At 43.1% G+C, this 15,402-nt stretch overlaps 1 protein-coding gene across 1 annotated transcript; it reads right to left on the bottom strand.

The window, feature by feature from the left end:
* Positions 1-310: 310 nt before the first annotated feature.
* Positions 311-15,382, bottom strand: CRKL (CRK like proto-oncogene, adaptor protein). Its single transcript, XM_052690007.1, has 3 exons — positions 14,666-15,382; positions 11,577-12,039; positions 311-4,121 (listed from the first exon to the last, which is right to left on the bottom strand). Exons 1-3 carry the CDS (start codon positions 14,977-14,979, stop codon positions 3,987-3,989), a joined length of 912 nt encoding a protein of 303 aa, XP_052545967.1. The 5' UTR covers positions 14,980-15,382; the 3' UTR covers positions 311-3,986.
* Positions 15,383-15,402: the final 20 nt, after the last annotated feature.

Genomic DNA, 15,402 nt, shown 5'->3' with positions numbered 1-15,402 from the left:
GTAAATCAGTCGAGATACAGTAAAGGAAAAACACGGAGTGAAGAACAGTGACAGGAAGAGCGCTAAGGGGCAGCACAGGGGCAGGAAGCCGTGCTATGGGTGGTGCTGGAGCCTTTTCAGTCTGCCCCCAGAGCAGTGACAGCACAGCAGGAGGCAACGCGGGAGCATCGCCCACTGCTCACAGCCGCTGCTCACCTCTGGCTGTGGTTCCACAAAGCTTCAGCTGGCACGAGCTCACCCACAGAGCAGCAGTGAGGCTGTTGGTGTTCTGCTCACACTATGGGGGTTTGAGACTGAAAACCACAAATGCTGGAAGTTGAGGCAACTTTTATTGAGACTGTACAAGCAGGGCACTGGGAAAAAGAAAACAACAACAACAACAGCGGCTTGATGTTGGGACCAGCTCTGTGGAGTAAGAAATCAAAAAGGCACTAATCTGAAGAAAAGACACTCTGTGTATTCTAAGAATATAATTCATTTAATACTGTTAATTTTGTAGCACAAAAAAATAAAACAAGCCGTGATCCCCAAAATAAACTTTAAAAGCTTACACTTTAATATTATTGCCTGAAGATCATGGTCTTTAAATTACATATTGTGTTTTAAAGTTTACACAGTGAAGACTGTCTCAAATACAAGGCCACCTTTCCCACTGCAATAATTGTATCCTCGTCCCAAAAACGCATTTTCATGTAACAACAGCAGAGGACAGCTGGAGGATGCTTTCACTGGTCCCCAAAGGCAGTCTTTTAGGCAGGTCTCGCTTTCAGATGCAGGTATTGAGAAAAATGCTTGAAAAATGGACTAGAAAACAAAGGCAGCCCCACTCGCTCCCAGGATGTTAATATAATATAAAAAAATTACTTTACAGGCACGTGAAATGGCACAAAGAATGCTGTTTCTTCCCTTTACAAAAATAATGCTCAGGCTCTTCGGAGCCCCAACCCACACAGGATATTTATTCCCTTTTGTTGATGCTTTCCAATTTGTAAACAATCACAAATTAAATTAGCGCTTCTCCAGTGATGGACACGGATTGAAACAGTTTTCATGGAAACTTTCAGACTGCTCAGAGGCTTCAGTGTCTGCACACACACACGTGCACACAAGGGGAGGCAGTGAGCCTTCGTGGTGGACAGCTGTAGTGGCACCACTTACACACTGTGCTTTGTGGCATGGACACCTCGCAGCCCGAGGAGCGTTCATTTACACCGATGGGTTACAGCCCAAACGGCAGAGGCTTTGTACAGCAACACGCACGGCAGCGAGCGGCTGAGAAGCCAGGCAGTCCTTCCAGGAGAAGCACCCTGGGATCAGATGCAGTCTTTGTCTGAAAATATTTGTCTTATAGCAAAATGGCAAAGACTCGATTTGAAGCGAGGCTCCAATCGGCGCCGGTTGGGCAGCGTGCTGCATTTCAGCACACCTAACGCCACCGAACTGACCGCTGCAGCGGAGAAATACCTCACCTGGGGCCCAAAATCTGGTTCACAGAAAGTTAACAATTCTTTCCATCAGAAGCCACTACACACCATTTTTGCATAGTTTTGAAAGAAAATCTTTTGCTTTTCTGCGCTATCAGAACATAATTCAGCCTAACACAACGCACGTGTTCGAGGTGCACCTCATCCAAGAGGAGATGAGGAAGGACGCTTAGTTTCATGAAAAAAACAACAGGTTAAAAGCTATGTTCAAGATCTCAAATCTCACAGTATTTATTTACGGACTTGGACATGCAAAGGAGGAATTCCACAACCAGTCTGAAGAGCTGCCCGGAAACAGGGCACGTCTGAAGTAAGGTTTCTCTGCAGCAGACTGAGCTCAGTGCAGTTGCTGTGTTCACAAGGTGACTTTCAGTAGTACAATCCATGTAGTAAACGTACAGGTGGAGTCAGGGCACAGAAATTCATGACCTCCTTCAGTCAAGAGAGCTGCGTAGCTTTTTGTTGCAAGACAACCCGTCGATGCCTATTGTCAAGAATTACTCTTACAGCACCAAACACTTCAGTCAATGCTACTCTACTTCACAGTTAATTTGGTAGTAAAATGCTCTACAAGAACTTCTAGACCGTCAGCCACTTGATTAATACTACAAAAGATAACTAACAGGTGAACCGAGAGTTTCTTTAAAAAAAAACCAAACACAACAGCATTTTACATCTCCTGTTGGAAATGCCATTCGTACACTTCTTCAGTGTCTTCCATTCAAGGATCTCATGGCACTTTCAGCTGAGTGAGAACAATGCACTTTTACAAGGATCAAGTGACACAATCAACAAGAAAACGCATAGGAACTGAAGACAACGATAAAAGTGACATTTGTGGGAAGCAGTGAGGGTTTGCAGGTGTCTGAAGTTTCTCTTTTTGCTACAACGGACAGCTTCAAATGTTGAAAAATGAATGCATGGGGGCACTACTGTTTTCCTATCAGACATTCCTGGTTTTCTGCAGATGTTTTCCTTTATCCAGGCTGTATTCTGTTAAATCGGTGCTCAAATTGTTTTAAAAATATGTTCCAGTTCACCTAGAAAACACACTTAAAGAAGGCAGAAGATACCACTGTACCTAAGCTTTCACATCCTGTAACAGGCTCAGGACTTGACCTGCATGGCACTGATAACACAACCATATAGTTCCCTACCAAAGGTGCAATTACAACAGTACAGCTCATGTACAGAAAAGGGGAGAGAAAGCTGTACTGATAACAGACACCTGTGTGGCCTCCTCCAGCCTAAAAATTAATTATAAGGTGGGAAAACCTTGGCAGCTGACTCCAATTAACCATTTTCTAGAGGATGCTGGGAGTAGGAGGGGTATAGGGCATATATAAGCCAGAGCCAACTCCTTTGGAAGGGTAAAGATTGTAGCATGGAAAGATTTGTGGTGTGAGGGGAAAAAAGAAAAAAGAAAATAATTCTGGAAGAGGAGCACAGCAATGTGGAGATGCCCTGGAGAAAAAGGTACTGTGTTCAAAGTCTTCAGCAAGTTGGGGCGGGTACAGCCAGGAAACTTGGGAGTGATAAGTGAGCCTACAGAGAAATGGGCATAAAAGGCTTATGTTTAAATAACAGGCTTTTATCATATTTACCAATGTCTTCTGTCCTGTTCCTTTCATACTTCTTCATGCTGTGGCAATCTGATCCATCTCCCTACCAGGTAACAGCTTGGTGACAAGCACTACTAGTTAGTAAAGTCTACTTCCAACACTGCAGAAGGGCTCTGTGTAGACCAGGCCAAAGTGTTTCCCTTTAAAGCTCACTTACTACAGTTAGTGCTTGCAAAATCAACAGAAATACTTTAAGTATGTAAAAAAAAAAAATGGGTTACGAGTGTGAACCCCTCCTAAGTTTCCTTATAAATAAATGCCTCAGCTTCAATGCAGCTCAATCAATGGTTATTTGTATTTAACACACACTTTCAGGAAGGTCAACAACAAGCTTAAGAGTTAACAGAAATGAGCAGCTTCTAATGCAACTGCTTAAAATATATAAGCTCCAATTAATGTCCTTTAAAGAGACCGTCATTGTAAGTGTACTACCTTAGGGCAGGTTCTCTTAAAACTAAGTCTTCTTCAGTCCTAAAATTGCATTTTTGTTGTTGCTTTTTGTTGGACAGTAACAGATGAGTCGCATGTTTGCTCTAAGATTAGGGCTCTTCCTACTGGGCAGGCCAAAACAAGTCCACGGAAGTCTCAAGAAGGTTTTTCTTCCCATGCTTGTCTGCTATACGCTTCAGTCTTCTCCAGCTTAAGGCCCAATACAGTTTTAAAAGTGAAACCAAATTCTGGTTGATGTATCTACGGTATGAAGGTCAGGCAGTGACTTCAGTTGTATGTATTCCAAATGTGTATTAAAAGAACTGTCAAACTGCAGCAAGCTGGAAAAATGGGCAATGCTAGCAACGTGCCATTTAGCCATCATCCCACCTCAAACAACACTAATGAGAGCCAGGAAAGGGAAGCAGCAGTGTAAATCAGATCAAGGGAATCATTCGTTCTCATCTGGGTTTTGAGGGTCAAATATTTTGACATGTGTGAATGGGAAGAGCCCTTTTCGCCCGTTGACCTCTCCTTCCCACTGACCGTTTATGTTCATCCTTGTAACCTTCACAATATCTCCAACCTGCATCATTAAAAACAGCCGTTAGCACATGAGAATCTCACCTTTGGTACAAAGCAAGTAAACAAGAACAGTAAGTACAGCTTGAGAATGAAGAATATAATATAATACCTCTGCGTAAGCTTTAAAGGGAAAGAAGTTATTTTTATTTAGCTGAAACATTTTGTTGCTGGAATCTGCACCCTTGTTGGGAAAACTTAACGTATATTTATATGTTGCAATAAATTGCTGAACCACACCTTTTCCTGTAGAAAAGCTTATTTCATGCTACAGTATATTTAACTTAGGCTGACATCACTAAAGCTACCACAAGTAATGAGATGCAACACGCATTCAAAAGAGCACAGTACTTGTTTTTAGCATTAGCAGGTTTACTTAGAAGGCAAATTCTCTTTTTCCAAGAGATTCCTTGTAGCAAACAGACTCAGAGTTCCAGCTCTGGCTGTCACAGTCTAAGAAACTGGTGTAGTTCTCTAAAATTCCGCATGCTTCCAAAGCAGACAAAAGCATTCTCAAACAGTTGTTCCTGACTATGGGATGCACAAATTCTAGCTTGGTTTGCTGCTTTCACCTTCACTTCCCGTCAGAGAATTTGAAACAGGAACAACGACTTGTCGAACCTTTCCTATCACAACTGTGTCTCTTCCTATTTGGCCAAAGACAAGGAGAGCTAAGCTATGATCAAGCAAAAAAAGCCATCAGCCCAAGTGGTAAATTACATTGTTTAATGCTGAGTTTAACTTGAATCAGGATAATTGGCAAAGCCCAACGTGTGCTACAGCAGGCAGAGCTGAGGACTGCCTACACTCGTTTCTCCCTGAACTGCTTCAGAAGAGCTGAGCATGTGGCCTGTTGCAGCAGCCCTCTAACTGCACCTCCCTTCCTGTTTACTGAGTTGCATCTATGTGGTAACTATAGTAAATATTAGACAAGTGCCATTAGCAGCTAATAGCTAAGGGCACAAAAGGTAGAGCCACGCTATGACCAACAGCAAGCACCTCAGAAGGTTCTTCCCCAGAGGAGATCCAAGAACTACACAGCTGGGTTTCAGATCAGCAGCCAACTTCTGTAAGCTCCAGAGGTAACAAGCTGTGATCTTTCTGAGGGAAAAACTACCTTGTATTATTGATACAGTGTGTGTAACAACTTGTGTGCATTATCTAAATAACACTGCGTGTAGAACTGACACAGGTGGCTTCAGGACCTTGGCAAAGGACTTTGAATTCAAACTTCTCAGTTAAGATGTGTGCATCTTCCATGAGAGAAAAAAGCCGACTTTACAAAATATATTCCTAGAGCCTCCTGAAAGCAGCTCCCATTACTGCAGTAGGGGTTGTTTGAAGATTGCTCAGAAGCATTCTGAACCCTGAAATGAGACTTAAGATGTTACAGTGAACTCTGGTGCTCAGCGTTTGTAGCTCTGAAAACTTCTCAGAAATGTAAGCTTGATGTTGTGTATTAGAATGGAGTTAAACTTATTAATTAATATGTTTGCCCCCACTCTCTTGCTCTGCTTTTACCACTACTTGTAGGCTTTTTCCACTTCCCACCCAGATGTTCCAGATGTCCCACATGGAACAATCCTCATCTTGTACTTTCCAGATAGGAAAATCCCCTCTGAACTCCTATATGTTTCTGTGATAATTGTGAGACTTTCTTCAGTTGTCATCTTCATGTATGCTGCTCATAAGCTCAAAGATGAAGCCTGTGTATCCTAATAGTTACACACTGCCTGATAGTTAGCATGCTCCTGTAGCATCAGTGTGGCTGGTTTCCATCTCTTCCTGGAATGCTGCAGCTTGCTTTGATGGTGTGCTTGAGAAAAAGCACAATTTGTCTGACTTCTCATTAAATGGAAAGTCTAGAGAAAGCTTTATATAGTAACAAGATGACTTAAACAGGAACCTAACAGAAGCCTCTTTAGGAAAAGGCTGATAACATCTATAAATAACTCTATGTTACTCTGCTAGATTTAAGTAACTTTTGAGGACAGATTTGAGTTCCAGGATTCAGACTCAAATTCAGAAAGCCTCACTGCAACAGTCAAAACCCAACAGGAAACTCTATTTGCACCACTCCATAGAAACAATTCACTTGGAATCATTTTAATCTTATTAATGGAAAAAAAATCAGTAGTACACAGGCCCAAAGAAACACACAGACTCGTGTTCTGAGTCAGATTTAATTCTGGCCACATGCTGCAGAGTTCCATCCAAAGTTTGTGCAGAAGGCCTATAAAAATATCCTTCAATTCGACTGATTTCTACAGCATGGATGGGCTTAGGACTGCAGGTGAGCAAAAATTAAAGATACAGTCTAAGTGTATTATTTTCCAATAAACTGCCATGAAGATCAGCAATCCAAGAAGTTCTTTAGACTGGGCAGGGGGAGTTGTTAGAGCTGTAGCAGCTGTTAAAGAATGGTAGCTGAGAAAAACTTCTCAGAACTTCGTCTTGTATACCAAGGACTGCTGGATGTCCTCCGCTTTAAACTAAAAGCAGTTGCCTTAAAGACTGAATGAAATGGCAGGCTGAAACAAGATTCTGGGGAAGGAACCTTGATGTCATGAGCAAGTAATTGTTGCATCTGTGTTAATGACCTCTGGATTAGCAACATCTGAAAGAATCCGGCCAAGTAGTCCCTCTCTGCTTTTTCCTCTCCCCGACACTCCCCAAGCACAGTATTTGGTAAATGCTCTTTAAAGCCTCTACAGTAGGGTCAGCTGAGGTGGGATCTCCCATGAAAGTTACTTAACATGCTGTTGTTTTTAGAGAATGTTTCAGACCGGTTGGAAGGGTTGCCTTATGATTAGGAACAGGACAGTCAGGAGATCTGGTTCTATTCTCATTGCTGCCACAAACTTCCTGTGCAATTCTGGACAGCTCATGGGCCCTTATCTGTAAATGAGGATAACACTTCCTTAGTGTCAGCATCCCTCAGATAAGCAATTCACTTGTGAAGTATGCCAGCATCACTGCATGGAAGCATCAACTGCTGACGTGAGTAATACTTCTGAAATGCAGCCATCTGGTTCCACCCAAACGATAAAAATCAAAATGCATTTTAGATAGCATCCTTTCATTATGTCCCTGTTACAGCATGAATTCAAAGCCCTGGGGAAATGCAAGTTGTGGAACATGCCAGTCAGAAAGCTTACTTCATTCACTCTAAACTCTTCCATACCTGTCTCCATTTGAAGCTGATTCATACACTGAAAAGGTTTCCTGCATGCCATTTGAGTCACGTACCTCAGATAATTTAGCATGTTCTATAGATATTCCAACAATGAAATTACTCCATTGCACTGCCCCCAGAAGACAGAAAGCTAAAAAAGGAGGCAGAGTTTGGTTGAACTACAAGCAGGACAAAATGAGACTCTGAATGAGACTCTAGATACTGGAAGGCTGAAGAAACCAAAAGGCTGAGAGCATACCTCTGTTACCCTAATTTTCATGCTCTGAGCCAGAATTATTGCTCAAACCAGAGCATGCAGTCATTCAGACCTGAAGAAAGATCATTCTTGGAGATGCTAGAACAGGTCAAAGGGCAGCACAGAAATGCTGATGGCCTCTAGATACAATTAATCTAGCCTCATCTAGGAACAGAGCGATGTAGTTTGGCAATTGTCATATCTGTACTTGAAGTGCAGAGGTGAGACTGTAGTACTACAAGAAAGCACAGTTTTCCATTAAATTATGATAGCCTGTCTCCTGCTAAGCATGTTGTGATTGCATGGAATTTGGAGGCCACAAAGCTTCAATAGAGGAGCGTTCCTGAGCCATGCTAAGTCACAGCTTTAGCACAGGAACTTGCCTAGGTTCTCTCTACTGCTTTCAGTTTCATCTGAAAATAAGCTCTGCAAACAGTTCTGAGCGTGAAGATGCATTGGACTGTAAGGCACTGAATGCAGCCACGATGGGAACAAAGTAAACTGGTAAAGGAGGTCACAAAGATTAAGAATGCATATAATCTCCAATGTAATTGTTAGCCTTATTTTCAAATGTAGCATACTGGGAAGTTGGTACATATCAGCACAGACACAGAAATCCTTCCACAGTGTCATTTTCCATTAATAGCTATCAGAACTAATGCTCCAAAGTCAACTTTTAAAATGCAGGACCTGTGCTTGTACAGTTTAAGCAAAACTGTCATCCTTGTGCTTGGAAGCGTTTTAATATTTAATGCAGCAAGACAAAATTTCCTTAGCTAAGAAAAGCACTATGCTTGTTGTCAAGTGATAGCAGCAACCTAATTTCCTAATTAAGTTCTACTACTAGCACATTTTGCCCTACTTGTCTCAACTTTAAAATAAAGAAGGAAAAAAAGTTACCTGTAACCTAATTGCAACAAGCTCAGGAGAAATATGGTGTCAGTTATGCAAGTGTGGTGATGAACAGGTATTCATTTCACCAATATATTTCAGTGAAACCTTAACTCTGTACTAGCAAATTAATACATCTGTATGTTTGGTGTGGAGGAAAAAAGGCACTTAAAAACTGCTACAAAAAAATATAATGAAACTCTGTGTATATATGTCAAAAATAATCTTAAGATACCATATTCCAAATCTGGATATCAACTCCAGGACTGCTGCTGCCCTCAGAATGGTGTCTGACAAATACCTCACAGGCACTGAGAATAATGGTAGGAACTTTGTTTTGTCACCTGGTAGACCAAAGAGTGGCAGCAGCTGCTGCTCTCCTGTTTTTTGGTTCCTTAAGTTATTCCACTCTGTTTTATAAGGGGGAAAAAAAACTAGACTGCTAGTTTTTAAAGGAATTATGTATCACTGGTTTGTCTGCTGACTTTGCTAGACATGAAGAACTCTGCTGCATAGATCCAAGCAGAGTACTCAATTCCCTGCAGATGAGCTGCTGCTTTAAGGTAAAATGCAGCAGGTCTTGGAGTGCTAGGCACTTAAACCTGCACATCATGTACTGCCTTAAACAAGGCTTCAGCAGGGTATTGCTGTGATCAGCCTGGCCGTACAACTACAGATTATTAATGCTGAGAAACCTGAAGGCAGGCTTTGCTGCCCTGTAGCACAGGAGCAGTGCCAGCAGTCTCTGCTCTTACAAAACCCAGCGCTATCTTGTGTAACCTCTGAGCACAGGGCTGCCCTCCCAGTTTTCTCAAGGAAAACCGAGGTTGAAGAAGAGCAGCGTGTAACCCTGTAATACAGAGCTCTGGTTCCAACAAATACAGGACACTGCATCCCTGTCCTTCATATTCCTTCCTCTGGAGCAGCAGAAAGGAAGGAAGTTGCCTCTTGGCGAAAGCACACAACTAAAGAAACAGATCTTGGCTGCTGCTTTTATTGTGAGGGTTTTTTTGTGTGTGTGCAGTATCTTTGGAAATGCTACATTCAGTGCTACAACTCAGTAGGGCCACAGTGAGCAACTGCAAACTTCAGTCATTTCATTAAAAATGCTACATCTGTGCTGCCAGTGTAATTAACTGAAGTGACCACAGTGACATGTCAGTCTTAGAAATAAATGCCATGCTTCCTAATGAGTATCTTTACAGGGGAAAAAAAGGACATAGCAATTACCCTTAAACTTGCTTGCCATTAAACTTTCCCATTTTATAAACTATTTCAAAGTTAAACATCCTACCAAACATCTTAACAAGGATTTTCAGGAGAATGTTCACTTTATAAATTGTATCTTTTCATGGGAGAAACTTCAAAAAAAAAAAGTTACCTTACCAAACAAGTTTCTTCTCTGTAACAGGCTATGGCTCTTTATCTTGTCTTACATTTTGACAGCTTGTGTAAACAACTGCATACAACAGAACAATCAGACTTGAAAGCAGAGAGCTTGTCATTTCCCAGGGTTCAGCTTGAAAATGGGACATCTCTCCACTTAAAAGGAAGCTGAGCAGATTACTATGCAACAGCTTTATTTACTCCAGATGGTATTCTGCTTCTTTCAAGCACTGTTTGTGTGCTGACCACAGAAAGCTAAAGCCAGCAAGCAGATATTCTGCTTTCAGACTGTTGTATCAGTTTAGATTACAAATAAGTACAAATGTACCAAGGTGTTCTTATCCACAACAGCTGAACTGTGACTGAGGCTGAATACTGCAATAATTGTTATTTTGGAAGAACACTGCTAACTTTCTTCCCCCAAACGTTCCCATAAGCTGTTCTTTCTGTGCTTCTTACAGAACTTCTAGTCTAAGTGAACCCTATCATTTTCAATAGTGTTTAACTATGACCTCCAGTAGTTTGGATTAAGGAACATGCAGAGCCCTGAGAGGGTTGGGCCAGCAAAAGGTGTTAAGCAAACAAAAGGAGGATCATGCCAGGAATTTGGAGCTTTCTTTAGAAATGGTACACGTGACAAAAAATATGTTGCTGCAAAATGAGGTTGCTCTCTTTCTCTGTGCATGGATGGAAAAGCTATAGTCACAACTCAAACCTGCGTGTTTGGCCAGAGAATGAATCCTACCAGGGCAGTTAAATGATTGGATTAACTAGGTCACTAAATAGCAAATAGGAGAAAATTCATCAGTGAGAGCCATCCTCCCAAGCAGTTCTGCTACCTTGCAGCAAAGCAGGTTCCCTCAAGTTGTTCTATGACACACTGATAACATAAAATCAACTGCTTGCCTTACTGTCTTCAGAAGCATGAATAGTTTTGGCAGGAATCTTCTGTACGGAGCAGTTGGCAGAGAATTTACTTTTCTTCCTATGCTAATTTTCACACACTGTTCACAAATGACAGGCTGCTAGCTTTTGTAAGACTCAAGGAAAACAGTGATATGTTTAATTTTTAACCCTCTGCCAATAATCACCTGTAGAGATTGTACAAGAGGGCAATTTTGGGAAACTTTTATGAATAACCAAAAGTGACAAACAAAACCTTTTGAATCTTAATGAAAAGCAGCAGCTTCATTTGCAAACTGAGAAAAGGCAACAGGAAAAGTTCAAAAACATTTTCTAAAATCCCTACTCTGCTTGCTAAGGTGCTGTTGCTTCCCTTGCTTGTTTCCCTGCATTTGCTCCTTAAGCCCCCCACCCCACACATCCAAAAAGCTACGGTTGAGAATCAGAAAAAATAACTGTATCAGCAATCCTTACCTTTCTACTTCAGTTCTCAGCCTGGAATGATCAATTAAACATCCCTTCTCTAAGATTAAGTAGAGAAGCAAAGTCACTTCCACAGAAGGACGTATATATTCTACTGCTCTTATAATATAATTCACTGTTCCATAGGCAAGACAACAGTGCATTAGGCCTGGGTTCTGAAGTAGCTTAGTCAATTTTCTCAAAGGAAGTGGTGTAGATGAAGCAATTTTTGTATGTCTTTCTTCAGCACATAACAGAACTTTTCGGTCCTTTGGCACAGATAAACAGACTCCACATAAAGTCATCCACACCTGCTCTGTCACTAACAATATTTAGTTTATTTTTCAAAACCATTGGAGAACTGTAAGACGAAGGGGAAAACTCACCTCTAATGCCAGTGCTGTCTTGTCATAAGCGCAGGGTACTCTCTTTTGGATAGCTTTGGCATAGACTGGTCCATTCTGCGTGGATGGCAGAGGGTTGATGACTGCTCCAGGTGTACTGGATACTGTGGGAAGGGGACTTGTGGTCTGAGGCTGAGCATAAGCATGGGCAGGTTCTGGAATACCGTAACTGTTGGAATTTCTGTTGCCGTGCTTTCCGATAGAAGATCTAACTAGCTTTTCTACGTAAGGAACAGGAATCATCCCAATCCGACCATCCTTGTTTCTGGCACTCCACCACTGTTCTTCTGGCTTCTCTACAATTACCAGTATTTCGCCCTTTTTAAATGGCAGATCCTCAGCATCGTTGCCAGGAAAGTCATAGAGAGTCCGAACGTATTCCACGTTTTCTTCGGCAGCAGACATAGCAGGGGCAGATCCAGATCCCATTGGTGGACTCGGATACCTGAGATTAAAAAAGTCCCAATTATCAACTGGATATCAATTAGCCGTTGTTTTGCAATGCCAGTAACAAAACTAGCCACCAGCTGCACACAAGGAACACCAGGTAAAGGAGAACTACCTTGTTCACCTATGTAGCAACATACAATAAAAAGCTATCATAGATGTAAAAAAGAAAAAAAAAAAAGGTATAATAAGGCAAAACCTTAATTACTGCTTTACTTTCTCTTTTGGATTATTGTGAAGATGTTAAGGTAGAATAAAGACCTCTGTGGCTTAAGTTATGAGAAATTGTGATATACTAAGAATAAGTGAAAAAGTTTTGGTTGACTGGGGAGGAGCTTCTGGAGAGCTACATAACCCTCTCCAGTTCATTGCATTTCCATCTTTAACCTCAGCATCCGCTTCTGTCAAGAATCCAGTAACCCTGAATGGCAAACCTGAGGGAGCACAGTGGGAAAATGGAAGCAATAGTAAAAGGAAGAATATGATAAACTCTACAGTCTTTCTGATGCTGTAGGCAGTAGAGCATCCTTGTACCAGAAGGCTACTGCTGATATGCAGGATTTGAGGGGCAGCCATATTAATACCAAAAACCCCTTTGTTTCAGGACAGAGACATATTTAATAGTCTTAGGAGACAACACGTTTCCCTTCCATTCTGGAAAGTAATATGGAATTAAGCTCCCTGATCTTATTGTCCTAACTTCAACTCTATTTAAGAGTACTTGTAATTCCTGAATATCTAAATACCTAATAGCATAACGTGACATTCTTCATAAGAAACAGGAGGAAATACTAACATCTGCTGGAAGGAACATACCACAAACACTGCTTTCTATTATATATATATATAGAAGAAGGCCAATATATATATATATGCACTTCATTAAGTCAGAAGAACTAAGAGCCTGCAGAAGCACCTGAGACGTTCCACGGAAAAGGCCAAATTTTCAAGAGAAATGAGAACTAACAGTAACAGTTGTGGAAGAAACTCCTGTCTACCCCTATTCTAAATGTAGCCCATTGATTTAAAGAAAGTAAATCTGGAAGTGCTACCTCCCACTCTCCCTCTTGCATCACAAAGTTTTTTTTATATAGACAGAAGTCCAAACCATCAACCATGTCAGTGATTTTTTTCCAAGATTTCAGAACAGTAATTGTGCTGTGGATAACCACTTCAACCCCTTTTGCAGCTTTATGAAAAAGCACCTCAGGTCACAGTATGCCAGGTCCCATCTGTCTCTGTGTGCTGAGAACACCACCACCATCTGTCTGCAATGAATGCCTTGAAAATAAGGTGGTACTAAGATGTTCAGGAAATGTTTCATGCAAGGTATGACACAAATACCCAGAGAACAAGTGGAATCAACTATGTTTAAGTTGTGGAAGCCAAGTCCTTGCTGTCCATGACTAAGAATGAGGTGGTTTGTTTTCAGAAAGGGTTGACAGTACCCAGGTTAACAAGAACAGAGATGAGCAAGAACACCACTGCAGTATAGACTTTTTTCCTCCAAACTGTCTGTAAGTTTAAACACACGCATAACCCTGTGCAGCTCCAGTTAAATGTTTCAGCACCTGTAAAAGATGAGGGAATTTTTCACCTACCCTTTTCTTTAGCCACAGCACAACCACTACCAGAAGGTTTCTCAACAGCTTTAGGAGCTCTTGAGGCCAGAGCTTTGTCACGCTCCTCCCACCACCTGACAGCTCTGCAGAGCCTGCTGACCACTTGCCTTTTTCATTTTGACGCTGTGGTCGACTTTTGACAACTTAGTGATTGTGATTAAGAACTGGACTATAATAACGTTAAACTGTGATTCTAAAACTCAAAAGTTCCCCTCCCCCCCAATAACTTGTTAACCTGAAAGAAATCCCTTCAGCTGCAGAATTTAGAATTCAAGCTATTTGATTATTATTTTTTTTTTTTTTTAACTGTGTCATTATTTTAATAGCTTTTCTCCTTCTTTTATCTAGGAAGCCCAAAGGATGAAACAAATATGTTCCAGGGTTACTGGTAAGCTGTTTAGAGATGCAGCCTGCAGGTATGCCCTGTGTTGGGTGCAGGACAAAGAATGAGCTCACAGCCAAGTCACATTTTCCCATCCTCCTAAAAGAGCATTTCTTGGTGTATGCATATGCAGAGACAAAGAGTGCCATAAGCAAACAGAGATAAATGCTTTTACCCTCTTCTGGGGGAATGCCACTCTAAGTCTGGGAAACAATGCTTTTGAATGCATGAGAATTCAATCAGCACCACGAAGCAGGAATCACAAAGGCACGACCTGTTGGAATCACTGTGGATGCGAGGCCAGAGCAACTGAGTTCTGAGGCCATACTTCAGCCAGGGAGGGGAAGACTTCTGAGCCAGCTTCTCTCAGCCGTCCCAGTAAGGGGACAATACAAGAAGGCTGATACAAAGCAAGACCACACCCTCCTGCAAGACAATTACAGCGGGTGGCAGGGATGTTCCCAGAGCCTCCGCATCTGCCTATATTCATCACAAGGACGGGCCCTACTTGCTATACTGATGATAACCGTAACGAGCAACCCACGGCCATCACCGAGAGCCCTGTCCCAGAGTTTCAAAGCAGACGAACCCCACACAGATCCCGGAGCTGCAGCACTCACCTGGGCGCGGGCTCGATGAGGGTGGTGGTATCCAAGTAGTGGATCTTGTAGAACTCCAGCAGGGCGGGCAGGTGCTCGAACTCCTGATCGCCGATCTTAAAGCGGCGGTTAGGCAACGAGTTAATGATGTAGTGGGACACCCGGGAGTTCTCGGATACCGACAGCACGTAATCCCCCGGGCAGGTGGACGAATCCCGCACCAGGAACATGCCATGCCGCTGCCCCTGCAGCCGAGTCTGCGCCTCCGCCCGCGACACCGGACCCACGTACCAGCTGGAGCGGTCCGACGAATCGAACCGGGCGGCGGAGGACATGGCTTCGAACGGGGAAGGGCGAGGGAGGGGAGGAAGAAGGCCAAGAGCCCGGAGGCCCCGCGGGAAGAGGAGAGCCGGGAGGGGAAGGCCCGGAAGGGCAGACGGCGGGGCCGGGGGCGAGGAGGAAGCGCCCAGCCCGGCGGACGGGCGGCAAAGGGACGGGGGATGCGGAGGAGGAAGCCCCGTGCCGCCGAGGCGGAGGCCCGAGGATCGCCGGGCGGGGCCGGCCGGGCGCGGCGCTCAGGGCCCCGATGTGCTCAGCGGCGCGGCGTGCGGGGCGGCATCCTTCCCGCCTGTCTCAGGCCCGGGCGGGCTGCGAGGTCGGGCGGTCCAAAAAGGCGGCGAGGATATCCCGCTACGGTGTCTCGGTGCCGGATGAGAGAGAAACGGGAGGGGCGAAGCGCCGGGCTCCCGCTTTCTTCT

This window comes from Tympanuchus pallidicinctus, unplaced genomic scaffold (genome assembly GCF_026119805.1).
Source record: "Tympanuchus pallidicinctus isolate F22 unplaced genomic scaffold, pur_lepc_1.0 scaffold25, whole genome shotgun sequence".
NCBI lineage: Eukaryota > Metazoa > Chordata > Aves > Galliformes > Phasianidae > Tympanuchus > Tympanuchus pallidicinctus.
This window is presented reverse-complemented; position numbering and strand designations above follow the sequence as displayed.

Bases quoted from the DNA above. Each gene is read 5' to 3' on its own strand.
- CRKL (XM_052690007.1), bottom strand. From the start codon at position 14,979: ATGTCCTCCGCCGCCCGGTTCGATTCGTCGGACCGCTCCAGCTGGTAC. The intron at 12,040-14,665 runs GTGAGTGCTGCA...TTTTAATCTCAG, and splicing joins CTCATCGAGCCCGCGCCCAG to GTATCCGAGTCCACCAATGG. The intron at 4,122-11,576 runs GTGAGTTTTCCC...TTAATGATGCAG, and splicing joins AGACAGCACTGGCATTAGAG to GTTGGAGATATTGTGAAGGT.